Here is a 27,171-nt window from a genome sequence, read left to right on the forward strand (position 1 = left end):
CTCTTCCCATTGTTTTTGGTGATTCAACATGGCAGTAATGGCAAAGGTTGTTGTGTTGCTTCTCATTGCTAGTTTCAGTAATGTTGAGTTTAAAGTATCTTTTGGCAGTTGACCTATGTTTTTAAAATCCCAATTTAAATAATAGGCTTATCTTCTGCTCTTCTTTTGAGCAGTCTTCTGTTTTCCAAAGAGGGATGTCACAAAAAGAGATGCTGATGAGGTTGATGTTTCAACAACAACAAATCCCAGCAACCAGACCCAAACTGAAGCTAATGGTGAGTATTTAATGTAATGCAGTAGTGTAGCTGTTATATTATTACAAGTTGGTTGTGTTGGATTTAAATGTCTAAATTTGAATGGAACCCAAGGTGGTGCAAGTGAAGATGTCCAAGCAGGCACTCCAGTACCTAATCCCCACAATCAGACTGCCACTGCACAACCTGATGTTACTGGTAAAGAGTTCTTTTTTTGGTATGAGTTCCTGCAAGTCTGCTTTATTGTGTTAAAGTCTTGACTTGGTTCCCCTTCTCCTCTTATGTGGAAACCAAAAGATGAGGCAAGTGAAGATGATGTGGTAACTGCAACCCCACGTCCCCAAAACCAGACAACACCTGATGCCCAAAGTGGAAATGCTGGTAGGGACAATCGGGGCATTTGTGGTTATGTATATGACCAATAGACCCCTCACTCCCTACCTAGCTCTTCAGAGAACGTCTTTCGTAGCACTACTTATAACTAGTCTTGCTGATCCTAGACTTACCACCTGACTAGAACTGACACTTGACTGTTTAAAAAAACAGCACTCACTGATGCACTTATTCTTATTGTACTCTACCTTTTAAAATGGTCCTAGAATTGCTTTAAAAAGCTTACAGTTTACTATTAACTGTTTTGGCTGAAATGTGTCAGCCTAATGTAATGTAAACCACATGCATTATGTGATAGAAAAAGATGAAGCAAAGAGATCTTATGCACTTGATGAGCTAACTACAACCCCAAGTCCCCTAAACAAGACAATGTCATCTGCCACAGATGGAGTAACTGGTAAGGGAATTGTTTCTTTTTTTAAAGACCCTGTAGTTCAGAGATGTGCTTTGAGTTTTTTTCCAAACATTGTCAAGTATATTGGGTTTCAATCATGAGAGCTGGCCAGTGTATATCAAGTCCACTGACTGCTTAGGCCACACGGTCAAACTGTCCTACCACATTGTTCCAATCTAGTGTTAATTTCGTCAGACGAGACGAGAGGAAATATGTTCGTCAATTACCTTTTTTTTTTTCATGACTAAGACGAGACGATGACGAGACGGCAGTCATGTCCTGAAACACTGACTAAGACATCTTAAGATGCATTATTGTTGACGAAAAAAGACAAGACTAAAATGTTTTGCATGAAATAAAAACTAAGATAAAATCTCCCTTCATGTTCGTCTACAAAATGAGAAGACAGAATATCTAGCTGTTATGTTTTCAAAATATTCCGAATGAGTTCATACGCAACAGCTTTCCTGTAGGCTAGTCTACGTGCTGCTGCTGCAACCCTGTGGCTGCAACACGAAACTACATGGAACAAGAACACTGGAGATTTCTGCCAGAGTTAGCAAGCTAACTACCTAAGCTTTATGCCACAATGCTACATACCCAGAAGTTGAAGCTTCTCTCATACAAATTAACATCCCCCAGAATGTCCATACGAAAATGTTCAGCATGTAATGTCAACTATTCATCTAGTTAGACTGATGATGCAAAGTTTGCTAGCAAGTAAGCTAATATGGAAAGTTCGCTAGCAGGTTAGCTATGGCTAAGATGGAGAGTCTGTTTGGGGAATGTGTTGTGTTTGGGCGCATATCGCCATCTAGCGAGGCGGAGTAAAACATTAATAGTTTGGCCTACAACAGTGTTTCTCAAACTTTTTCAGTTTCAGGACCACTTAACTAACCCTAGCTAAAAAAAAGAGAATTAAAAAAAGATTAGACCTACTTCAACAGTAGCCTATAATTAGTCTACACAATAGGCATACTCACTGAACCACCTTGCTTATTGACTTTGCACTTTGCTTATTGTGTCAGAGGATTCATACTGTATGATTTAAATTGGCATATCTTACATAGACAGTGTTGCAGAACTGTTTGGATTTACATACAAGTTATATTGCAAACAACTCATCTATATTATATTTTACCACGTCTGCTCGCGGACCACTTGGGATAGCTTGCAGACCACCAGTGATCCCCGGACCACACTTTGAGAAACACTGGTCTACGAATATGACAGTGGTCCAGTCAAATCTTTTACTGTCTATGGTCAAATCCCAGCCGAGCTATAACTGTAGCTTGACTTACCTGTGCATGTAAACATACTGACTGACAAAAAATCAGAATGAGTAATTATAACAGACGAGTAGCCCTGTGGACACACAATGTTGTTGGAAAATTGAGATGTGTGAAACACTATTTGACTCAAATGGTAATCAGAAATAATTTGTTATAAAAAAAGACTAAAATGTGTTGACTAAAACTGACTAAGACTAAGATACCTTTAGTTTTCTTTTGACTAAAACTACACTAAAATGACGAGACTTTTAGTCGACTAAAACTTGACTAACAAAAATGATATTTGAATGACTAAATATGACAAAGACTAAAAAGGACATTTCGTCACAAGACTAAGACTAAATTAAAAATGGGTGATAAAATTAACACTATTCCAATCATTCTCTAAACCAGCAGATTTTAATTGGCGCGTCTCTTTAAGCTAATTGATGAAGACACCGGTCTTGTGAATAATTTTCTGTAGAAAGCAGATGCATCACAATTGTTTTTTTTTTTTTTTACCTTCTAACTTGGTGTTTCCAAACAAATCAACTTTGTTTACAAGATCTTTAAAATTCTAGCATCCATGGAAAATGCATCTAGGCATGGCAAAGTCTCAAGATGAGCTTTCTGTGGCCTAACTCCTACTACATCTATTTGTTCTAAGTATTTACTAGACCTGGCACAATTCCTCAGCAGGAAAATCAGTTACTTGACATCACCGGTGTTACAGGTAGTAGGAATGGACCATTTTTGAGAGTAGGGCAAGCACAGGCGTTACTAAATATGTTAATGGAAGTCTCTGTTTTTAAGTGGAGCAGAATCAGAACCTTACTGATGTAACACCTGGGCATGCCATATTTCCATGTGTATTTTTTGTCTTGCGTCCCAAATTATAACAACTAGGTTCTAAAATGTGGCCAGTGACAATTCTGTGGCTTTGTTTGTAGAGCCACTAGATGGTCCAAGTGAAGATGCTGAGGCTTCCACCACAACTCAGAATGCCGAAAACCAGACCACTTCAGCCCCCACTGTAGGGACTGGTAAGGCATGCTGTGTGTTGTAGTGTCCATCTTGTTTACAACTGCTGGCTGTTAGTGGGATTAAGCTGGCTTTTATGACCCCCCCCCCCCCCCCCCCCCCCTTTTTTTTTTTCTTGTGTGCAAAGATGGTGCAAGTGAGGATGCTGTGTTAACCACTGTACTGAATCTGCAAAATGGGACTACATCTGCCCAAGAGGGAACCACCATCACTGGTAATTATTTGTTTGGGGTTTGTCATGTTTCCTGTTGTGTAAAAATAGTCTGGAATTTCAATCTTGATCAAATGTCAGACATGGTGCTACAAGAAATGTGCAGAGTATTGTAAGTGACTATTTGTCTTGGAAGACGAATAGTAGCTTGTAGATTATAGGTCTTTGAGTGTAATTCTTTATCTCCTAGTGTTTTGTATTTATCTCCTGTTGCCTTTTGTCAAATTGAATTTTACATACCATGTAAAAATGTAGGAAGTTCATGTTGGCCCAACATGCTGTACACTTCAAATCACTTTGGCTTAAACCTTTTAGAGCAAGGGTGCTGTAATGGAACATAGATAGTGGGCTGGCCTGGTTCATATTTCAGTCTGTAGCTTGTTCAGACTTAACCAGTAGTCACAACAAAATGTCTGGCAGTTAACCAGCCCCAGGTTGAAGCAATGGCTTACTGTATTGTATGTAAAAGGCTGCTTTTTATCCTTAGACTCCCATGATGACTCCTGAAGTGACTGCTCAGAATGCTAATGCTTAACTGTCATCTTAGGCTTTCTCCATCTTGAATTCAATAAAGGCCAGATTTTCTTATCCAACATTGTCTTTCCTTGTTTCATGATTCGGGTCCAGTTTGGTGGTCAACCTGACTAGAAACCTCTTTACTAACTCCCCTGTAGTATTAACTTTATTCGGTACTCTGAACATCATTTTGAGTTCAAAGTTATGTCTAGATTCTGTCGTTATGGGATTTGGCTATGATGCCCTCCTCTAGATTCTGTCGTTATGGGATGTATTTCTATGACTCCTTTGTCCAAAGCGACATAGAAATACAAAAACAATATAATTAAAATGTAACGGGGAATTAGACTGTTGGTCAAACTATTATTGCTTTTCTCCTTATTAAACAACAATGTCAATTCGATTAATAAAATAAGAAATGAAAACAAGGTTGGGGGGAGCAATAAACAATGTCCGTTCAATCAATAATATAAAAACAATAACATGGTAAGACTACATTAAGGAGAAAACAATGTCAAATTAATCAACAGCCTAATGGAAATAAAACTATTATACAAGCCATAAAACAATATTATACAAGCCATAACACATGACTCGCTTAAATAACTTAAATGGAATTTGACCTCAACAGGTGTGTTTCTAGGGTTGTGCATATGTGGAGGGGTAGACTGTCCCATAGACTGGTGACCGCTGCACCAGACTCCAGAGCCTTCTGTGATCTCATCCAAGGCTGGTGATCCTTGGATGATTGGAGGGACTAACTGACTAGGGGTGGTCGATTGAGATTAGTAAGATACTGTGGAGGGTTTTGTAGGTGAGGAGGATATTTTTAAAGTGTTTTGTGACTTGACTGGCAGCCAGTGAAGCTGTGTGAGGATGGGAGTTATCTGCTGCCAGGGTTTTGTGTGTGAATTTGAATCTGCAGTAGTTTTACCCAATAGACTTGATTGTCATTAGCATTGCAGTGGAAGTTGAGTCCATGGTGATGGTTTATCAGGCGGAGCATGTAAATAGTGAACAGAAGGGGGCTGACGACACTATTAGTTTAATAAATGACAAAATAAGGAACAGATCTTAGTGGAAACACACGACAACACTCAGTTTGTCAACCATTTTATGAAAATGTTTCATGACCGAACAACAGTTCCCAATGCATACCAGCACATTTAAAATGTAGATACAAAACAGCATGAACACTAACCCAAGGCAATCAACTAAATGAGAAATTTTACAAAACCATGACAAAGTGAACTTACAGTATTACAACATTAAAACTACAATGCTTCTCTGTCTGCAGGAGGGCATGAGAGGAGGAATGGCTAGATGTTGTGCAGGTTGTATGTCTGGCGGATGTTGAGCGTGTCCCGGAGCATTAGATCTCGCAGTCTCCACAGGGCGTCAGCCATAGTGGTGTGGGCTCCCTTGCTTTTCAGCCAATGGGACGGCAGACGGCTCTCCTGCTCTTTGGTCAACCGTACGTCTTTTCTGCGAGCTGAAGGACAAGACATGGGTCACATCACCTACATAGTGTCCTTCCTGTCACTGGCTTCATTTCAGGTGTAGCATACACTTGTGAGCTATCCACTACTTTATTCAGTGATGGGGGGGAAAAGGTGGTCAATTGGGACAGTTGAGCGTTTATCAATAGTTAACTGATGTCAGCTGACATCATGTCCAATACAATTCAATTTATGTTAGCTTCTGCGTTCAAAGTTCTTCCATTAGCACAACGTCATAAATTGTTACCTGACAGAGTTTGGTCCCACTTGCTGACTGTGGTCGACTCTGCATTGAGTCCCTCTATGTATCGCAGGTAAGCCTCGGAGTGCAGGATTCGCTGTGGTTTGGGAGGCGGGGCCACAAATATGGGTGTGGTCGGCTGCTGTACCGCAGGCTGCCCTCCCTGACCCTGCCCTGGGTAAGGGGGCGGAGCTTGTTGCCCTTGACCAGCAATTCCCATCTGGAAGAGAAACAGCCAACTTTGAGTTACACAGTACAATTTCAAAGATTAGACTATTTTGTGATTCTTTCAATCGGCAGTCTGTTTCTGTTTCAATGCCTAAAGGTATGGTGTTCATACGGTCAATGTTCTGGACAAATGAGAAATATTGCAGCTGAGATTGAGCCATAACCAACTCTAGTCAATCAACAGATTGCTTCATGAGCAAGGAAAGGTGGGGGGTAATTTGATTGTCTGTTGACCATTATCAACAACATTTTCCCAAAATCAATGACTTACATGCCTTTCATTTGTGTAATCCTACTCTAACATCTTAATAACTCCCCGCCGAAAGAAGAGGAGCTTTAGCTCTGTATGACACTGCTGCCCTCTACATGACATGAGGCAAGTTAAGAAAATCCAGCACCTCTACAAGAAACCTAGACAGATAGACAGATAGGTAGATAGATAGATAGATACCAGTACTTTATTAATCCCCAAGGGGAAATTCAAGATGGCACTATAAATGCTCCTGACATACAGTGTGTGGGTTTACCTGATTTCCATAGTGATTTCCAGCACCATGGGCTCCATTCATGCTATTCATACCTATGAGGACAGAAGCCATTAAAGCATCATCACAACAGGGGCATTTATAGAAGGCTAGCTGAGCCATAGCACTCCACAACAACTGTGTCCCATTTCAGGAAGAAATTGGTATTGGCGCCTCACATACATTACATTACACACAGATTTTTTTGTGTGCATATCCTCTAGGCAGCTGACACTTACTGCTAAAGGTATTCATTGTTGTTATTTTGTTGATAAATATGTTTTGTTTTGTTTTTCTTGCCAAAGTATAATCATACTAGGGATGGTTAAGCCATATCACTCTCTACATGACAGGACTGCAACAGCCATTGCCTTGTAGGGCCTTGACCTGCTGTATAAATGGACATGGCCAGGAACTCAGAGTTAGTATGTGGTACAGGTAGCCCCTCCAGTGAGTTAGTCTGGCAGACAGGAAGCAACTGCAAGGGCATGGCGTTTGGGTGATAGGGTGAGCTGGCGCAAAAATCTATTCTTACCCAGGTAAGGGATGCCAGGGAAACCAGGCATACCAGGAGGGAGGTGATGGGGTAAGACGGGCACACCCATGGGATATGATGGCATGCCGGGTATACTAACCATTCCGTCCGGGCCCTGATGGGGCATCATAGGCGGCCCGTAGGTACCCATCATGCCTTGTTTTGGAGTGGGAAGAGCGAGGGGGAAGAGTGCCAACAAAAGAGATTCATGCATCAGTGCAACATGCAGCTACCTAAACAAAACCATGCACTATGGGAATCATACAGAGCCTATTCATGCTACGTTAGAAGACATCATGTATGAAGAGAGGTGAGACAATTCCATCCTCATGGAACACACCGACAATCTAAGACATGCAGTTATAGGAAACCACAGAAATACACTGCTGTGTACTGTGATAAAAGTGGGGATGCATTCACAGGAAATGCTTTCAGATGTGGGGGGAGTAAACGAAAACAAATAAGTTAAAGTTGAAAAATAACAAAGGATGGCAGGGAAGGAGTTTTACGTGAGGTGGCGTGACGACACAAAAACAAAAACTGAGTTAGCAGTTGAGCTTCAGTATTCCAGCTTTTGAGTGTCCCCCAAGAAGGTTCATCCACGTCTCTGAGGGGTTACCTGACGCAGGGGTCATGCTGGGGTTAAGCATCCCCAAGGGGGTCGGGGGTGGCACCACCCCCATAAGCGCCCCGACTGGGATACCTGCTCTCGGGGAGTTCTGTTGCTGGGCTGCGCGCTCTCGCTCCTGCTGCTCAGCCACCTTAGCTGCCCGCTCTGCACCGGACACACACACACACACACACATTTTCATTTTAAGCATTGCCTTATATTGCACATTTTGCAGAGAGAGATGTCGTGTTTTATTTCACTGTGAAAAAGAATCTGGAAAAGTGACGCAACATTTTCTTCATTGACTTATCTGTCTTGTACCTTCATACTCTGCCTTTTTGTTGGTCTCCAGATTCCTCCACTCAGTCCCCACAAGCCGACTTAGCTCTCCAAAGGAGAAGTCGGGGTGCTGGGCCTTGATGACCGCACGCATCTCGCTGCTGAACAAGATGTAGCCGCTCATGTTGATCTTCCTCTTCGAGCCCTCCTTCTTGGATAGGCCCTTGATGGACTTAGGAGTCGACTGGGGTCACGAGAGAGAGAGAGAGAGAGAGAGAGAGAGAGAGAGAGAGAGAGAGAGAGAGAGAGAGAGAAATAAAAAGCAGGAGGGAAGGAAAGATTAAAAGTTGAAAGTGGAGAAAAAGGTCATAGACAGGTTAACAGGAAAAACAGATGGGTTAATGGGAGAAGCAAAATTATTTAGAGTTGAGTTTGTCAACGAAAAAGAGAGAATGCAGAATGCTTTGTTGTATTGACCGTTTCAAGAGAGTTCCATTATCAGCATCATAGTTGTTCCCACAAGGCTTCTGTTTTAACACACCATATGTTATCTTAATGAAGCGGAAGTAGATTGGGAACAAAATAGAGCGTTCAAGCATTTTTTTTGTTTTTCTTGTTGAAAGGGTCTATAACACAACACTTATTTTAATCAACTCAATTGAGAATGTCCAAAGATCACTGTAGGGGAACTCGATTCACCTGAGGTGGCGTGTACGGCATCATGTCCAGGTCATTGGCCAGCGGTGTCTGAAGCTGGGGCATGGACTGGGCATCACACGTGTCTCCGTCATCCTCGCCCAGCTCCTCAAGTTCCTCGTCCGTCATGTCAGCAAACTTGGCCTCCAGCTCCTCAATCTTCTTGTCCAGGAGGGGAGACGGCTCTTTCTGAGGCACTATCAGTTTCCTAGTGGAAACAGAGACAGGACACAATGCATTATAATTTGTCAAAAATGTTCTTCAAAGTGAAATAGTATTGTTCTTTTAGCTCACCTAAAGTAGTAAATCTCATCCTCAACGACTTTGGCAGATAAGGAGAAGCGTTTGAGGCCTTTAAACTTCTTCATCTGTTTCTCGCTCTCGATGTAGCGGCTCTCGCAGAGTAGAACATCCTCCTCGGGCACTTCGGTAGGGCGGCACGACAGGTAGTCCTTAAACGAGGACACCGTGCACTTTCCTAGCGGCCCAAGAGCAACGCACGAATGAATCATTCATGGAAAAACCACTCACAAAAACAAATTCATAAACCACTCAAAAACATAAACAATCAGCCCAACAAACAATCAACACAACAATACAACTAACAACACTGTACAATGTGTGAGTGAGCTGGCTGCAGACCTGTAGCTGCTGAATTACTCATTCACAGAGCATATCAGTAAACTTATGGATCTGAAAATTACGTGCTAGATCCTCTAAACTAAAATGACTCCAATGCACAGAAAATCATCCAATACACTTGTGTAATATAACAAGACGTAAAGCACAGGCTTTGTGGCAATTGAAGTTCTTCGCTGGAATCAGTGTTCCTAGCCTGTACTTTACACAGTGAAGTATAAAACCGACATTGATTCATCTCCATGTGAATCAAGAAGTTGCTTTTGTTTCTCTCTTCAACTCTTGAAGGTGCTCCTCGGCAACTCAAGAGCTCTGATGAGCGGTACCTGTGATGCAGGTCATGGGGCAGGATTCTTCCAGGTTGCTGAGGAAGACCTCCTTCTTGTAGAACATCTTAGTGGGCTCATGCTCTGTCTCCTCTGGGTGGATGAAGATTGGCCCGAAGAAGTATGCTGCTCCATCTCGAACCCACATCCTCTCAATCCTGCCGAGCACAACATGAGAGATCCTTTCACTCAGGCAACCATTCATTTAGTCAGTGCAGTATTGAAAAATGCTTAACACAATTTCATACAAATTGAGCAGCGTATTACAATTGACCACTAGCCAGAGGATCAACGCAGCCACCAGGGAATCGCAGACATTTAGATTGTGTTATTTCGCACCTGCCCACTCGGTGGCGCACTAGCCCATGAGAGCGGATGTAGACACAGTCTCCCACTTTCAGCCACATCTCATTGTAGCAGAGCTGTTCATAGTACTGACAGCCGGGCTCACCATTGGCCATGTCCATAGTCACATCCTCTCTCTCCTGCAAAAGCAAAAGCATTATTAATCCCTATTTGCAATTTATGTTTTAGGACCAGAGGAAAGGCTCAAGTGAATTAAAAGTATGCACTCTAGGAGTGCACTACTAAACTAATATCATCATAATATTATATCTCCACAAGACGTTGATTATTGAAGAAAAACTATGATTATTATTAGATATTAATGAATAAGGATAATGTAATGGGCCGGGAGAGTGATATAACATCGTAATTCGCTCAATAAAGAGTCCTAAGATTTCTGGAGTGATAAGCCATATCAGATCATGACCTCAGATATATTAATGATAACATATGGATGTACATGTCATATTACCACCGAGTACCTCCAAGAAAGGTACTCCTATTGGTGCAAGCATTAAAACATTCGACCTACAGCTAAGCCACTTTCAAAAGACATCATACTATGTGTGGCCACCTTATCTATGATGGATGGTCCTTGTTTATCATCCTCAGCCGGCTCAGGGGGCTTCTCATCATTCTTAGGGGCAAACATTGAGGCAACCCGGACCACTGGCAGTGGAACCTCACGAGGGACAAACTTCAAAGAGCTCAGAGGCATGGTCCACATTTTGATCTTCTTGAAGGACTTGGTCTTGGCTGAGTAACGAGACTCGCAGACAAAGACATCCTCTGCCCTGAAGCCTTCTGGGTGCAGCTTGAAGTATTCCTGCAGTATTTTATAAAGAACACAATTGATATGAGAGCCCACAAATACATATTTTACAGATGAATGCTGATCTAAATTCAAATATACCTTGACAAACATGACCACACATTTCCCAAGTATTTTGCTGACAGGCACTTTGTTGTAGTAGTCACTCTTAAAGACTTCCTTCTCCAGAAACTTCCGTGTAGCAAGATGGAAGGTTTCATTAGGTCTGTAGAACCAGCAGCCATACAGCCATTTCTCACCTGAGCAAAATGAATATGACACTTTTTTTATTATTATGAAACATGTCCCTTAGCATGGTCCAGGTAACTCCCCAGGGAAACATCCAAACAACGTGTAGTTTGCTTCAAAAAAATAGTTTAAAGACATAGTCTTCAGTCTTCAAACATGACTTTAAGGTGATGATGCAACTTTTTAAGCAATGTTGCTGGGCAACCACATAACCAGTTCCATGTGTTCTGATTGGATGATAATGAAAATGTACCTGCTGATGTGGTGGTCAATATCAATAGGAACGTGCCAGAATACACAATGCAGAACGTTGCCTAGCAAAATTGCTCAAAAAGTTGCCTTGTGTATCATAAGCTTTAGAGTACTATGTCACTGAAGTGGTAAGTTAAGATACAATTGTGTAAAAGGTGTTTAGCAAACCCTTTTATCCAAAGTGACCCAAGCTCACATCAGCTTCGGGAATGCTTAACACTTAATTCCTGAGGTCAAAATACATCAAAGTAAATGTGAAAGTAAGAACAGAGTAAACAGAGTGCATGCCCTTTACCAGCATCGTCCTGCCACAGGCGTTCAATGCAGACGATGTGAGGCTGCAGGCTCTGCTCGGCGGGCTCCACATAGACGTAGTCCCCCACGTGGTACATGTTGTCCTTGAAGCTGCAGTCCTGACTGTAGGTGCGCTGCACGCCCTGCCAGGGCCCTCCTGACGAGTCCTCACTCCTCTCAGCCTCTGTTGTACGTGAGGGAATAAAATTAGGAGTGAAGTTCAACTGGAGTTCAATCACTAAGGGCAGAGTCCAGCGCTGTGGTATTCTTGAGAGCTGAATAACATCAATTTCATGTACAATTGTTATGACGTTTCTAGTTTGATCAAATGTTTACAAATATTAGTGTCATTAACTCTGATGATGCTCATGAATTTGGCATACTTTTATTCGAAGAAGCCGATAACTGATACTGATTATCAGTAGTTGTCCGTGTTTTAGTTAGTGAATCCATTTTGTTCAGGTCTCCTACTTCTAAAAGAGGACACAAAACTGTGCTTTTCTGCACTTTTGCCACAGAATGAGTCACAGAGAAGTGGGGGCGAGTACCTTTCTTCTCTTCCTCTCGTTTGAGCTTGTCCTCCTCCAGCTCCTTGGGGAGCTTCTCTTTCTTCTCCTTCTCCACGTCGCTGTGGAGGTGCTTGGAGGTGTAGCTGAGGGCGGGGGACATCAGGATCTCGCCGTTCTTGCACAGCTCGTCCCGGATACGGATGAAAAACTGCTGCAGCTCTACTGCATCCTCAAAGATCTCAGAGTCTGTCCTGCACAAGTCATTACAAATATAGGGCATAAGCAGAAGGAGTAGCAGTGGTATCTAGCAGTGGCATCTCTCTAGCCATGGTCAGCTATACGCTTCCCTGTCGTCGCTGAGTGGCCTGACATTTTTCTTGTCTGAGGAAAACATTATGAACTATGGTGTTCCAGACTAGATCTCCCTGAAAGAAAATCTAGGTGGGTGGGGCCAGGCTATGTTGGAAAATATATTTAATGACCCAGGTGAAACACCATAATTTAATTAACTACTTATGCATATGTCAAAATATAACCTACAGCATGCAGAAATTAAAAACATTATCGATAGTATGCTGTCAGTTTTATTTAAACTTCTCCAAATACCCTTTTTTTTCAGAGAGAGAGAGAGAGAGAGAGAGAGAGAGAGAGAGTAGAGAAAGGTTGAGTTGTAATACAAGAAACACCATTTTCCTGACTAAGCACAACACACTGTCCTAAATGCAGGTTTGGCATTGTTGATGTCGTACCTGTGCAGGCGTCGGGCCTTCTCCAGCACCTCAAACATGTGATCCTGGAACACGTCCAGCCTCTTGTAGCTTCCCTTGTCCACATTCGCCCTGATGATCTCGAAGTTCAGTGGCGGCCGGTCTGCATTGGCCGGGTCGGCGGCGGGGATCTCCGCCAGCGAGTCGCTGTAGCAACGGCCCTCGTCATCCTGGTGCCCGAGCACGGACACGAAGAGGCTGCGGATGAGGTCCTGGATGAGGCGCGCCACGTCAGGCACGTGCGCGTCATCGCCGCCCTCCAGGTCGCGCCGCGTCTCCAGCAGCACCTTGTGCAGCACCAGCGCGTCCTTGTAGATGAGCGACTCGGGCTCGTTGTAGGTGCAGGCGTTGTTGAACATGAGCACCAGGTCCTCGACCAGCGCGTCCACGTCCTGGTACTTGTTGGCCAGCATGTGGCTCTTGACCTTCTCCATGTCCACGGGCTTCTTGATGGCCACGTAGTAGTCGGGCAACTCGGCTCGCGACGGCAGACGCAGGAAGATGGTGCTGAGGCGGCGGCCGCGCTTGTCCGTGTAGTTCTTCACGGCCTCGTAGAGCTCGTTCAGCTTCTGCTGCAGGGGCGTCAGGTACTTGGACTTCTTCGGGGAGATGCCGCTCTTCCCTGTCATCAGTCAAGTAATAAAGTGTAGAATTTCAGTGAAACTCAGTGAAGTAAGGTGAACATCACGTGTTAAACCTTCCGAGAATGTATATTCTACCTTTACTTTATAATATGTTCTATTTAAACAAATGTAATTATATAGTGGTGATTAAATATACTCTTATTGGATATCTCTGCTTATGTGAACACCCAACAAATAGAGCAAGAGTAGTGCATGCTGGGATGCAATGCTGGAGCTTCCGTATGAGGGAATGCTGATCAGTGTGCTGAGCTGTGCTCTATAACCTAATGCAGCTTCAATCTTGTGAATATCCTCATAAATCAATTATTGCATTGTTCTTTTAGTCAGCATCCACATAAACCTATGAAAATCTCACAACAGTACACATGAAAGCGCCTCATTATAGCAAGCATAGTCTTGAGCAAGAAACTGTACAAAGAGCACAATAAAACATCAGAGAGAAAATGAAACTTTTGAAATTATGAATTACCGTATTCATTTACTTTTATTTTATTTATATTTTTTCATATCAGTGGTGTTTCGGTCACTTACTTATTTTTAGCTTTGGGGAAATGATGTCATCCTCGTCAGGTATGGGCCCCAGCTCTCTTCTTTTCTCCCTCAAAATCTTTTCCAGGATGTTGGCATCGTTATACACCTGAGAGACGAGCCGCAGATGTAATGAGCAGTCATGTAATGCTCGTGGTACAAACCTTCAGCCTATTTCACATCTATATGAAGCAAAGGCAGGACAAGGCACCAAAGCATAAAAAGCAAGAGGTATTTGCAAGTATTTGCCCCCGATCACTTTGTCACAGTATGTTCTGGTATGAAGATAATGTATGCATGTGTTCATACATAATGTATGCATGTGTTTGTTACCTTTGGGGTATTTAGGTAATGTGTATCATTTAAACAGAGCTATTCTTATACACAACACCATATCAGACCTGAAATAGTTTTTAATCACCACCATCAACACTGACCTGCTGCATTATAAATGTACCATACAAAAGTTGGGTCTTTAGAGCCCTACCTGGGACCCCTCCTCGTTGTAGTGTCTGGCGTTGCGGAACATGAGCCGCATGTCCTCCATCATGGTCTCCTCGCTCATGTACTTGTCCGAGCGGATGTTGTGGTCGATGGTGCGAAGATCCATAGGTTCCAGGATGATCTTGTAGTAGTCGGGGTAGTCCTTCTTGGAAGGCTTGACCATGAAGAGGTCACAAAGTCTGCGGCCAGTATTCATCTCTCGCACCTCTGTCACCGTTGCAAACAGCACCTTCATACGGTTCTTCTTAGTGTTCTTCTTGTGACTGGAAAAGCCAAACGGGCGTTTTCTCGACATTATGAAGAAACACACGTCTCACAGTCATGTGTCAAACAGCACACTATTGCGTTATTGACATCAAGACAACAAGCTCATCAACACCTAAACACAATGAGGAAGACACACTAACTTCATTTTTTGACATTGCAATTGGTTTTCTATTAAAGCATGAGGTCACAACAGATAAACCAACCAACTGTCCAGCAACCAGGCTCCTGAGGAAAGAAACCCAGGATCTGAACATAGCTAATATCATGCTTCACTTCACTGCAGCAACAGAAGAATCACACAGGTCATGGGAATTGCACAGTAATTCAGATTGTTTGTTTGAGATGCAAATGAGCAGAGCCAGCTGTACCTCTTCCTCTTGGTGGTGCCGCCGTCGGACATGGTGGAGGAGAGCATGCTGTCCCTGTCCTCGTCTCCACTTCTCAAAAGCTCCTTTCTTTTCAGCTGAGGAAAATGAAACACCACATTCACACCCACACACACACACATACACACACACACAGAATGCAGACACACATTAATATTTACAAGCCCTATCCTCCTGCCCCCTCATTCTCATTAATATTTATCAGCAGCCTTTCCCTCTCTCCTGGATGTAATTGGAAATACTGTACAGAATCCTGTAAATACACGTCTGCACACAAGTGTGGGCTAGGGTTGGCTTATCATGCTAAGAACTATTTGCTAAGAATTATTTTTGAAAGAAATACAAAGATATCTTAAAGACTTCTTGCAGACATTCCTGGGGTTAGTAATGCAGCCTCAATCAAATCTATAGTTTCAATGTATTCTATGTGCTGTATCTAAAACAATAAAGCTGTATTTCACACTAATTTAATTGAATTTAAACTGGCCAATTCTGACCATCTTTCTGCTTTGCAAGGGTAGCAGAGCATAAATATTTCAAGGGTGAAACTGAAGGTCACTTTAAGGTTTCCAATAGTATTGTATGGCCTTGGCACTGACCTGTAGAACGTGCTGCAGTTTCAGGGCCCTCTTGTAGATATGGGAGTGGGGGACATTGTAACGCTTAGCATTCTCAAACATCATCATGAGATCAGCCTCCATATGCTCAATGCTCTCATATTCATTGTTTTTCAACTTGATTCTATGGAAAATGAAGGAGAACAGTTTGCTGGTGATCATTCTGCATGTTACAACTTTATGATGACAGTGGATAAAATACCCTTAAATACTAAACTTTGAGCAAAGAGACTAGGCACAGTGCCATTAATTGTACTAGTGATAAAGATATAGGTGCGTATTTTAATCTGCATTTATTCAGCTAGGCAATCAAACTAGATCGACTTACCCTATTAGATAACTCAACATCCATACATACATAGATACAATACACCTGATGCATATTCACTGAGGCATCAGTGAAACACGACATTGAAACATGACCGTTTTTATTTGTTGCAGCAAACAGACACTGGTTACATTACCAAGAGAACTGTCTTCCCGTGAGCACTCTGCTTACTGAATCTGCTGGAAGGAAATGGGCTGGCTGATCTGCTGGTAGTAGTCGGGGTAGTCCTTCCTGGAAGGCAGCTGAAAGAAGGGCTCGGCGATGAGCTGGCCCTGGCTGTTCCTGCCCCCACGCACCGCCTCGTACAGCTGGAAGATGGGGTTGCTTATGTCCATGCTGTAGTGGATGCTCTCTGCCTCTGACTCGCCCTCGTCATAGTGGACTGACCCTGCCATGATGATAGGATTACGAAAAGCACAAGGATAATAGGATTACTAGGTCAAGTAGCCTTCATTAATGATCTTATGATTCTAAAGCCATGGCATGGTTGGGTAAATTAGGCTGCCAGTAGAAGATCATTACAGTATGAAGCTACAATATAGCACATTAAACTCCAATCCATTTGGACATCTAAACTGATGTACAAAGTGATGAGAGTCAAAACTTATAAACTTAAATCAGAACAATGGTAAAGTTCCTATACTGTTTGATACCAAATCAATAAACAAGGCAAACTGCCACTCCCTTGCAATAGCATCTTTGCACCTGAAAGATACAAGAGCCGCTTTTAGACATGACGTCCAGACAATGCCCTGGTAATTGCCCCTTACGCACGGACATGGCCAGGGTGGGTCTTGTTCATACCTGAGTAAATAGTCTGAATGGTTTAGCTGAGGAGGTTGACGCACTGTAGGCTACTGTCGGGGTATGGTGAGTCGTCCCCACTTGTCCAAAGATGCACGTGCAAGAATATCCTGTAGCTTGAAAGTTGCCCTCTTAGGACCGTGTTTTCTTTCTCCTAAGTTATCGTCCTCATCCAACTACCAATATAGAACCAACTTTATGTGCATAACACAGGGAGAACAGTAGCCTATATCGATACTTCCCTTCTTTGCAAAATAGTGCCAGTTTGTCATGAACGAGAATTAATGGATGGATTTTATTATGATATAAGTCATAACCTTATAAACTACAGATAAACCAAGTGGACACTATCAGCCTCGCACGACAAAGATGTGAATTTACTCGAGTCTCACCCTTTTGTATTCAGATATACGTTCATCCCGTGACATCCGGACTTAGTTCTAGGGTACAAGTAGGGTAAGGCCCAGGTGATGTCTATGTCAAATAATGCGGACAATTGTGTTGATACATATAGACCATCCATGTGACATCTAGATCATTTCCAGATTCCAGTCTATGTCTGAAAGGGGCTCAAGTGTTCTCAGAGAGGAACACAAGTGAATAGGAGCACACTTGCTAGCCGGTGGTTGTTTATTTTATCTGGAGTCAGTAGAGAGGGGGAGGGGAAGAACAGAGCACAAAGTCCTACCAGTGAGGATGGCATCCTCCTCACCCTCCGAGCCATACTGCAATGCCATGGTGATGGCTGAGAGACGGTCTCCTTGAGCTGATCGTCTGTTCCTACCAAGAAAGCCGAGCATACACTAGCAACACTGTGCAATTACACCTATTACACATAGCCTCCACAACCACTGGGGTTGTAATGTAATTAGTTTAATACTTAGTTTAATACTATAGATGGGGGGGCATCTACCTTATTCGTATGCTGGACTTAATAGGCTCAGCGTGTTCAAGTTCTGCCCTTCTTTGGGCAAAAACCTTTTTGAGAGTGTTGGCGTCCTGTGCACAGATCATAAAAAACTAAAGTTAGGTTAGGGATATAAAAATTCAACACATTTTGCAGGGCTAATGTATTAACCATCTGAGGCTACAAACACATCCTACCTTGAAAACCTGTGATCCAGGTTCATTATACGTCTTGGCATTTTTTACCAAGAGATCTATGTCCTTTGACATAGCATGGGGACTTCTATAAAAATTAATCTGCGAAATAAATAAAAATATGGTTAGTTGTACACTAAGAACTCTACATATTTATATTAATCTATATATATATATATATATATATATTAATAATTTTGTTTACCTGTATCTTTTGAGCAATGGTCTTCAGATCAATTGGCTCCTTAATAATCTCATAGTAATCTGGATATTGCTAAAGAATAAAATGCATATGTGAAAAAAACTAATAAACTAATAAAGAGGAATTATGTATCACAAGTTAAGCCATCTCATACCACTTTAGAGGGCAACCTCTGGAAGAGCTCACTGACAAGTCTTCCAGAAGGCTCTGTGTAAGACACCACAGCATCAAGAAGCTGTTCCAGGGCATCCTTCAGACAGGTGGGTGCAGACTGTCAATAGAAGTCAAAACAAATATTCAAACTGAGAGGGCTTCCAAAAATAGATAGATAGATAGATAGATAGATACTTTATTGAACCCCAAGGGAAAATTCAAGAAATTCAAAATTAGAATATCATAAAAGAATATCATATCAGCAAGGGCCATGAACGAAGTTATGAGATATGTACAATATAGGCACAATATATATATTTAAATAAGGGTGATTTGTGGACAAATAAAATAAAATGTATTTAAAATAAAACAAATGTACTGTAGTTAAATTGTTAAAATTGGCTGATATGTAGGCAATACACAGGGTGGTCCCTGGCACCTATCTCAAGCCACAACGATTTTAATGGCCTAGTGGCCTTCGTGTAGTTTTGAATGGTAAAATATGCTTCAAATTTCAAGCACTGCTCCCCCCACCTCTTCCTCATTGGACACTCCTGGGTGTTCTTGGCCATCATCACCATCCTCATCTTCATCATCGTAGTCACCCCTCTGCACAAACTCATTCTTAGTGCGAATGTACAGGTCCCACAGTTTGCAGGCTGCCCTGTACTCTGGAGTCTCCGGCTACAGAGTTTAAGACAGAATGGAATTCAAGTGTTATCAGTGTCTGGTGTCTCTCTTTGGTACATTTCAGGGTCATGGTATAACAAGTTGAGGTAGTTGCAGGGATTCTCTCTGTCAGTCACTTTTTTTCCACCTCCTCAAATCTTTAGTATAACTTGAAAATACAAAATAATTCATACACATTCCAAAGCTGGCCATTACCCCCCCAAGTTTATTAAATAACTTAGATGTCATTAAACAATGTAATAGTTATTAGTAATGGCACAATCACAAACACACTATTTGCTCACTAAACATTTGCACTCTCCTAGATTATTTTTAATATGTTGAGGATTACCTTGTAATAAGCCTTAGCATTGTTGAATAAGAGATGAAAGTCGCTAGTGATTTGCTCCACATCGTCATACTCCTCCATTTTCAGTTTCTGCTGGATTTTCATCATGTCAATTGGTTGAGACACCACATCATAGTAATCGGGTTGGTTCCTTTGCGATTGACAGAAGACAAGAAAAAAACTTATCAACATTTCCATTAGATCGAATTCAACATTCTGAGAAGATGTTCTTTTCTCGTCCCTCAAGTGTGAGTACAATGGTTTCATGACCCACCTTCTCTTTGGTGCGCGAATAAACAGTTCACAAAGCATTCTGCCCTGGTCATCTTTGTAGTCCCGAATAGTGTTGTACAGTTCATGGCACACGGCAATCTGTTTGAGGGAAGGCATCAGCCAGATGTACAATTTAAGAGTGTGCTAGGGCAGGGACATAAGCATGCTGAATGAACTGAGCCGAATGGCCCTGGGCGCACTTACAGGATCAACAGTAGGAATATTTGATGTTCTTCTTCTTTTCCGACTGGTTGAAGGCATTGGTGTGGTTTGACCATCATCGAAGTCCCCGCCACTAACGCTACTTGAAGGAGAAGTGGCTCTCCTTCGTTTGGAGCCCATAACGTTGTATAGTTCCTAAGTAATTAAACAATAGGTTAAGTTTCGGTAAGGCATTGATTAGCCAGGGGGAAAAATATCTAGTACAGCTTTCATATTTTTCATCTTGTCAATGAATGAAGCTAAAACAGTTTTCTTGTCACATTACTTGTCTACGACGTGACGAATTAAGTCTAAAACCGTTCATAAATTAACTGACATTTGACTATCTCTTCATTATGTCACTGGTTGGCTAACTAATGTTATCTTTTCTGACAGATGTTTAATCAAAATTGCGGGTGTCTTCGCCGTCTTATCTCGTTGTCTTGTGGTGACAGGCCCAGCGCGAAGGATGCCAGTTTATAACGGTCCAATTAACCTGTCAGTGCCTTTTCTCAGTTGTCCTGAGTATGGTACATAAAACAACGGCTCACTGAGGTAACGACATCACCAGCTATAGTTGAGGGCTAACGGGAGTTCGTTCATACATGCCAAACTAGCCGTTCTGTCTGCAGTAACTGGTTTGTTAAGCTGACAGGTTTAGGTGCCAAAATCCCTCGTAACCAATAGCGTCAAGAACACAAAAAACAAAGAGGGAATTCTTCTGTAGACATTGCCCATTTTGCTAGCTAGCGATGTACATAGAAAAGAAAAACGTGCATATGCAACGTCAATAACGTTGTGAGATGCTTTGCAAATCTTACCTTTTGCAGAGTTTCTGTAAAAATTTAGCTAATGATGCTTTTCACGCAATACCAAATCATTCGGATGAGTTGATTGATTTATTAGAGAAAAAATTAACCCTTTCATGACCAAACAACGGAAGCGGAAACTCGAAACACAGGCTAGCTCACTTCCTCGCCAAAATCCACGTGCAGACAAGGAGCCCAACTCTCCTGTGTGTCTACGCATATCAACAAAATGAAACGCCCGAGTAAGTGTAAACATGTATATTGCAGTAATTGTTGTGTTTAATCATATCTGCTACAATGTGTCCTTTCAAGTTCCGATTGGTGTTGTTGCCTTTGGTTGTTATTAGTTGGTGTTTTTAATAACCAAGTTGGTCGGCGTAACTCCACGCTAGACACGCAATGGTTTGCTAACCCCTGTTAAATGTTAGCTCATGTACATTCGTAACCCAATTAGATAATCACTGATATTTTTCATATTATTGACTTTTGCCTACAGAGTTGAAGAAAGCAAGTAAGCGCTTATCCTGTGCGAAGCGTTTTAAAATTCAGAAAAAGGTAAGGTCATGTTCACTAGGCTTCCCATGCTAGCGAACGTATAACAGTATTCCACATGCACTCATTGAGTATGTTTGTGTCGGCTTAAAAACGTAATTTTACACAAATATAGTGTTTTTCCTCAGTGTTCACTCGTCTTCTTTTTTTACACAAGCTGTTACATTACTGGTTCAATTTATCGAATTTAAATTGGTTAAAGTTAAATATTACAGGCTCTTGATTATTTCCTATGTGTACTATAGCACGAGGATATTGTGTACCGTCACTTGTGGAGTAGTTTAAAAAAACAGCTTCCATGATCTGTCTTATGTATGATGAACATATGACTATGAAGTGACCTGAAGCTGAGGCAAAATGGGGTAGAGTGCTGATTTACAGTTGTCCATGGTGGAGGGCAATACTATCATTACTAATAAGTGATGTAGTTTAAGTAGACTTATTCAAACTCAGACATTTTCACTGAATCTGTGTTGTGTTGTATGTGATATTTGAGTAATTTGTGTAGAATGTAACCTAGTAGTGGCAGATGAGAAATGAGGAACTCATGATTGACTGACCTCTATATGGGGACAAAATAATCCAACTCTGATCATCATCTTGCCTTTACTGTTTTATGACCAGTTTTCCCACACATGGATTAAGATTAGTCCAAGACTAATTTTTCCAATAAAGATTGTTAGAAGTTAAGGTGTAATCTATGTATGGGGAAAATTGGAGAAATGGGTTTTAAATACATGTTCTGTTCTTGTAGTTACAGTGTTGTTCCCTTTTTAACTTCTTTCCACTAGGTCCGAGAACATACCCGAAAACTACGGAAAGAGGCCAAAAAGAAGGGGATAAGCAAACGTGTCAAGAAGGATATTGGAGTACCAAACAGCGCACCTTTCAAAGAGGAGATTCTGAGGGAGGCTGAACAGAGAAAACTACAGGTAAGTGCATTTACCATGGTAGCATCACAACCCCATGTGCAATGATGTGCAGTGATATGCACTGAGTGCTGGCTAGATAATTGAAATAATGAAAACATTGCTTATGCCCCTAACAGCTTGAAGAGCTGAAAGAACAGAATCGGGTTGCCAAGCAAACTGAAAAGGCCCAGAAAAGGAAGAAGGAGAAAGAGGCTGCCAAAGCTGAAACAGAGCCCAAGGCCAAAAAACAGAAAAAGGTGACAAAGCAGTCGCATCAAGCAGAGTGACCTCAAAGTCATTGTGTCACACAATGAGTGTGAGTGTATTATTTTTTTTTATCTTTCTGGCTTACTCTGTAACCACTGTCTTCTTGCAGGATAAGAAGACCAAGCAGCAGCAGAAAAAGTCCACTACAGGGACAAACAAAAGCGCCAAGAGGTTCCGTTGCAAAGAACTGAACAAGGTTAATTGAGTTTCCTTTTTTCCTATGTAAGGGATAATGTGTTGTCCGCCGGTCATTATTGGAAAATAAGTTCCGACAGGGTGAGCAGGGCCCCGATGCGGAGCGGAGGACAAGACATTATCCCGCTCATTACACGGCTACTCATTACACGGCTAAAACGAGTCAGGAAACTTAACACAAATGGGTCTTTTAAAATTATTTTGTTACCGTTTTGTGGCTTCTGCTGAGAAAAACAAATAGTTTGCCACACAAACAGAACGTGACAATTTAAGTATAAGTATATATACTCTTTTGATCCCGTGAGGGGAAACTTGGTCTCTGCATTTATCCCAATCCGTGAATTAGTGAAACACACTCAGCACACAGTGAGGTGAAGCACACACTAATCCCGTTGCAGTGAGCTACCTGCAAGAAGAGCGGGGCCCGGGGAGCAGTGAGGGGTTAGGTGCCTTGCTCAAGGGCACTTTAGCCGCGCCTACTGGTCGGGGTTCGAACCGGCAACCCTCCGGTTACAAGTCCGAAGCGCTAACCAGTAGGCCACGGCTGCCCCACAATTCCACGTGTTGTGTAGCAACATCTAACTTGCTAACTTTCAATTAAATTCCATTGCAATAAATGAGTCAAATAGCCTACTCGTGGATTTATATGAAAGACATGACTCAGAGGCATAAAACCCATTTTCCTTGACTGGTATACATAGCAATGGTCTGTCATTCAAAATTATCAGACCTCCGAACATTGGGAAGGCCCAAGTGAATGGAGAATTATGAAGAGCTGTGTAATAAATTATTCTATTGAAGAGTGTAGAGTTTGTTCAAAATTCTTGTCAATAAGTGAAGGTAATTTCTTCTCTCAAGCCTGGCATTGATGGCCTTGTGGTTATTTTCAGGTGATTGAAGCGTCTGATATCCTAGTAGAGGTCCTTGATGCCAGAGACCCTCTTGGTTGTCGGTGTCCTGAGCTTGAGGAGGCTGTGTTGAAACATGAGGGCAAGAAGAAGCTGATGTTTGTGTTAAACAAAATAGGTATGCAATTTTACATTGTAGTGTTCTGATGAAAATGTAGTTCCAGAAGTTTTTTTTTATTATTATTATTATTATTGCTGACAGTTTTGCCAATGAATAGTTTTGCAATGAGGTTCTAAGACAAAACCTGTGTCTCACCAGACCTTGTACCGAAAGACAACCTGAAAAAGTGGCTGGAGTATCTTCAATTGGAGTGTCCAACCTTTGTGTTCAAGGCATCCACACAGCTTCAAGACCGAACAGTAGTAAGTACAGATTAGTCAAGTCCAGACTACATTTTGACACATCTGCCTTGTCATGGTGATATTACTGTGTTGTTTTCCTTCCTGTCTAACCCCGCATATCATGAACAGTTTTAGTACTTCACTTGAGATTAAAATGCTTAACAGTGATGTGAATGTGACAGGAGGAGAAGCGGAGGAGACGCATGGCAAATGGAGTGGATCACTCCAGAGCAGGGACTGCATTAGGTCACACATCTCTCCTGGAGGTGCTCGGGGAATATGCCACAACACTCAACACAGAGAGCATGCTCAAAGTGGGTATTGTCGGTAAGTCAGCCTTCTATTCCAGAATCCTTTAATGCTGTGTTTGTGGTATTTGTGTAGAATGTTAGCTAGTAGTGGCGGATGAGAAATGAGGAACTCATGCTTGACTGACCTCTATATGGGGACAAAATAATCCAACTCTGATCCTCATCTTGCCTTTACTGTTTTGCGGCCAGTTTTCCTCACATGGATTAATCCAAAGCTAAAAACTAATTCTTCCAATTAAGATTTTAAATTGAGATTTCTTTTTGTTCAGGATTAGGTGTAATCTATGTATGGGGAAACTGGTCCATGATATTCTGTAAAGACTTGTATTCTCACACCTCTGCTTAAACTCGTTATGTGTTCTCCCAGGCTTCCCCAGTACAGGGAAGAGCAGTCTGATCAACAGCCTGAAAGGTCTGCGGGCTTGCCACGCTGGAGTTCAGCGAGGACTGACCAAGTGAGTCCTGAAGCTTTATGGACACTCATTAATAAATGTAGGGCTAGTTTTGAAGCGTGATGAACTTGAAGATCTGACAAAGACCATGGAGTCTACATTCAATCCAACCCTGAGCTTCAAAAAGTCCCCAGTGTTCCTGAATTCAAGTTTTGTGTTTTGAGGTTTGTGTTGTGGCTTTGGAGCTGATTGTGACTTTCACCTTTTTTAGGTGCATGCAGGAGGTGCACATCTCCAAAACTGTCAAGATGATCGACAGTCCTGGAATAATTGCGACACCTTCAAACTCTCCGGTGTCCATGGCGCTCAGAAGTCTGCAGGTTGAGGAGAAGGAGGAAAGCTCTTTAGAGGCTGTTCGAACTCTTCTGAAACAGTGTGACCAGCAGCAGGTGAGGCCCTAAGGGGACCCACAGAGACCATTATACACTGACATTATTATCTGACTGACTTTGGATTTGGTGGGAAAATTGTCCCATTAGAATTGAACCAAGCTGTGTGTAACATCAAATTAGTTTCACGGCACAGATGTGTGTCTTTCTTTGTTGTCTGCCTGTTGTCCTTGTGCACAGATGTTTTTTGCCTGTCTTTGATTAAGTGTTTTTTTTGTCTTTCCTAGATTATGCTGCAATATAATGTTCCAGACTACAGAAATTCTGTGGAATTTTTGACATGTTTTGCCAAGAAGCGTGGATTTCTGTTGAAAGGTGGTGTCCTGAACACTGAATTGGCTGCCACCACATTTTTGAATGACTGGACAGGGTGAGCTTCTCCAATATTGTATTAAAGGAGAAATCTGGCCGATTTTTACATGGATGTTGATGAGTACTGTCTATAGGGGGGAAAACGACCAAAATTGGTGCTACTTAACTAGAGTAGCTGCAGCTAATGGCCAGTGCTCTCAGTGAGTTACTAGGTCTGGGGGTATCATCCAAACGTCTTTTTGCCTCTTAACAGATTTAAAATGTCATTAAAAGTTCTGTGAAACATGAACAGGTTCCTTACATGACAAAACAATGTTGGCTGACATTCGCTGAAGCATAAATTGGCCTGTCATTGAAACATGAGCATGGCATGAGCATGTAATTTAGTATTCAGAATTGTTGTCCCCTCACGGGTCTCATCTCAAAAAGGTTGTTTTTGTACAATTATGGGTTGATTTTGTTTGTTATTATCAATCTCAACTTGAAGTGTTTTTTTTTTTATTTTTTCCACAGAGCAAAACTGAGCTATCATTCCAAACCACCTGACAATCACCCCCTGCCTCCATACCTGTCAGACGCTATGGTAACAGAGATGCAAGGGGGATTGGATATGGACAAGCTAAAGAGCGGCAACGAGGAAATTATTAACAGTGAGTCCAACACATTTCTCAGTTACAGTAGCACCGTTCGTTATTATTTACTGATGACCACTAACTATTGTGTTAACTGCAACTCTGTAGGTGTGAAGTGCCCAAACCCAGCTAGCAGCATAGGATTCCTCTCAACGGGTCCCACTGCAGGGATGTTGAATGAAAGTGAGATCCCAGAGGAGAAGGCTGTAGTGCAGGAGGAGGAGGAGGATGCAGAGAACATGGAGAATGGCAGTGAGCCAGAGGAGGTAGGAACAACGTGGTTTGAGTAACTGTGGAAATGAGCATGAAGTGGTGAACGTGGTGGAGTGACTTACAGGGCTATTTTCACTCCAAATTTCAGTCCGCTGAGATGGATGAGCTGCATGGAGACGATGGGATGGAGGAGGAGACGAAACAGAAGAAACAAACAGGTGTGTACATGATTGCATTGGAGAATTGTCCCCATGCACTTGTTTCCCCCTTGGTTTAAGATGCAACACAGGGTAAGGTACAGGGTTTTCTCAAGTACATGTTTTGTGTATTTTTAGGAAAAGCATCATCAGAACCCCATAAGGCGGCGGTTAAGCGGGTTGCTTTCAATGTGGACCTCTCCTCTGCACAGCAGAATGATGACGAGGCATATGACTTCAACACAGACTTTATCTGAGCTCTTGGAGCTTGGCCTTTTTTTTTTTTACATGTCAATGTAAACTTCCTGTTGACCTTAATGTTTTTAAGGTCTGTCGGTCTATTGTGCATTCACTGTAAATATGCTGATGTAAAAACAAATGACTATTAAACGTCTATTAAAACTTGCCCCTTGTTTAGACCAAAACAATGACATGAAGGGAGTCTTAACCCAAAGACGTACTTATAAATCTTGCTTTTGAGTTTCCATCTTTCTCTTTTTGTTTACCCCATTCCTCTGGTTCTCTAGACGTTTTGATTTCTGCAGTTTGTCAGATGTGCTTTCGGAGAATATGGGAGGGTTCCAGGAATGAACCGATCACTGAGCCCTGCCCATGGAATGCAGATAGCCAATAGCAGTTTGGCACCAGCCAAGTTCGGACAACTTCAGCTTCTCATGCAACTCTATGGTACTGGAGCTGTGATTTTTGTCTGGTTTCATGGAAACATTGTGGGTAAAACTCTAATGGGAAAAGGCTGTCAATGAACTGGAG

At 42.1% G+C, this 27,171-nt stretch overlaps 3 protein-coding genes and 1 non-coding gene across 14 annotated transcripts; 3 read left to right on the forward strand and 1 right to left on the reverse strand.

Annotated features, from left to right (window-relative positions):
• Positions 1 to 4,157, forward strand: LOC121706579 (uncharacterized protein C01G6.5-like). Of its 3 annotated transcripts, XM_042088442.1 has the most exons (8): positions 1 to 83; positions 174 to 275; positions 369 to 452; positions 552 to 635; positions 946 to 1,044; positions 3,263 to 3,355; positions 3,481 to 3,567; positions 4,052 to 4,157. In XM_042088442.1, exons 1-8 carry the CDS (start codon positions 29 to 31, stop codon positions 4,069 to 4,071), a joined length of 624 nt encoding a protein of 207 aa, XP_041944376.1. In that variant the 5' UTR covers positions 1 to 28; the 3' UTR covers positions 4,072 to 4,157. The 3 variants fall into 3 exon arrangements, with proteins under 3 accessions (XP_041944376.1, XP_041944377.1, XP_041944378.1); XM_042088443.1 differs by lacking the exon at positions 3,263 to 3,355; XM_042088444.1 differs by lacking the exon at positions 946 to 1,044.
• A 1,023-nt stretch (positions 4,158 to 5,180) lies between these two features.
• On the reverse strand, positions 5,181 to 20,860 carry pbrm1 (polybromo 1). Of its 9 annotated transcripts, none has more exons than XM_042088430.1 (30): positions 20,732 to 20,860; positions 19,914 to 20,066; positions 19,711 to 19,808; positions 19,440 to 19,587; positions 18,953 to 19,102; positions 18,420 to 18,536; positions 18,269 to 18,337; positions 18,067 to 18,165; positions 17,876 to 17,961; positions 17,651 to 17,742; positions 16,330 to 16,546; positions 15,813 to 15,954; positions 15,196 to 15,290; positions 14,544 to 14,823; positions 14,060 to 14,165; positions 12,867 to 13,506; positions 12,157 to 12,368; positions 11,610 to 11,792; positions 10,916 to 11,073; positions 10,577 to 10,828; positions 9,997 to 10,142; positions 9,658 to 9,815; positions 8,987 to 9,170; positions 8,696 to 8,900; positions 8,039 to 8,240; positions 7,811 to 7,882; positions 7,108 to 7,263; positions 6,576 to 6,628; positions 5,827 to 6,040; positions 5,181 to 5,572 (listed from the first exon to the last, which is right to left on the reverse strand). In XM_042088430.1, the coding sequence occupies exons 2-30, from the start codon at positions 20,049 to 20,051 to the stop codon at positions 5,400 to 5,402; spliced, it is 4,845 nt and encodes a 1,614-aa protein (XP_041944364.1). In that variant the 5' UTR covers positions 20,052 to 20,066; positions 20,732 to 20,860; the 3' UTR covers positions 5,181 to 5,399. The 9 variants fall into 9 exon arrangements, 8 of the variants coding, with proteins under 8 accessions (XP_041944364.1, XP_041944361.1, XP_041944363.1 ...); XM_042088427.1 differs by having other exon boundaries at positions 7,727 to 7,882; XM_042088429.1 differs by lacking the exon at positions 20,732 to 20,860 and adding an exon at positions 20,407 to 20,587 and having other exon boundaries at positions 7,727 to 7,882.
• On the forward strand, positions 20,819 to 26,806 carry gnl3 (guanine nucleotide binding protein-like 3 (nucleolar)). The gene is made up of 15 exons (XM_042088439.1): positions 20,819 to 20,961; positions 21,216 to 21,274; positions 22,063 to 22,203; positions 22,320 to 22,439; positions 22,559 to 22,645; positions 23,535 to 23,670; positions 23,812 to 23,915; positions 24,077 to 24,221; positions 24,573 to 24,660; positions 24,869 to 25,046; positions 25,274 to 25,416; positions 25,872 to 26,008; positions 26,099 to 26,256; positions 26,352 to 26,421; positions 26,539 to 26,806. The coding sequence occupies exons 1-15, from the start codon at positions 20,949 to 20,951 to the stop codon at positions 26,655 to 26,657; spliced, it is 1,698 nt and encodes a 565-aa protein (XP_041944373.1). The 5' UTR covers positions 20,819 to 20,948; the 3' UTR covers positions 26,658 to 26,806.
• On the forward strand, positions 24,707 to 24,783 carry LOC121708131. The gene has a single exon (XR_006031593.1). It is a non-coding gene; the product is annotated as a small nucleolar RNA SNORD69 (small nucleolar RNA).
• Positions 26,807 to 27,171: the final 365 nt, after the last annotated feature.

The sequence above is a fragment of the Alosa sapidissima genome, chromosome 4 (genome assembly GCF_018492685.1).
Source record: "Alosa sapidissima isolate fAloSap1 chromosome 4, fAloSap1.pri, whole genome shotgun sequence".
Taxonomy (NCBI): domain Eukaryota; kingdom Metazoa; phylum Chordata; class Actinopteri; order Clupeiformes; family Clupeidae; genus Alosa; species Alosa sapidissima.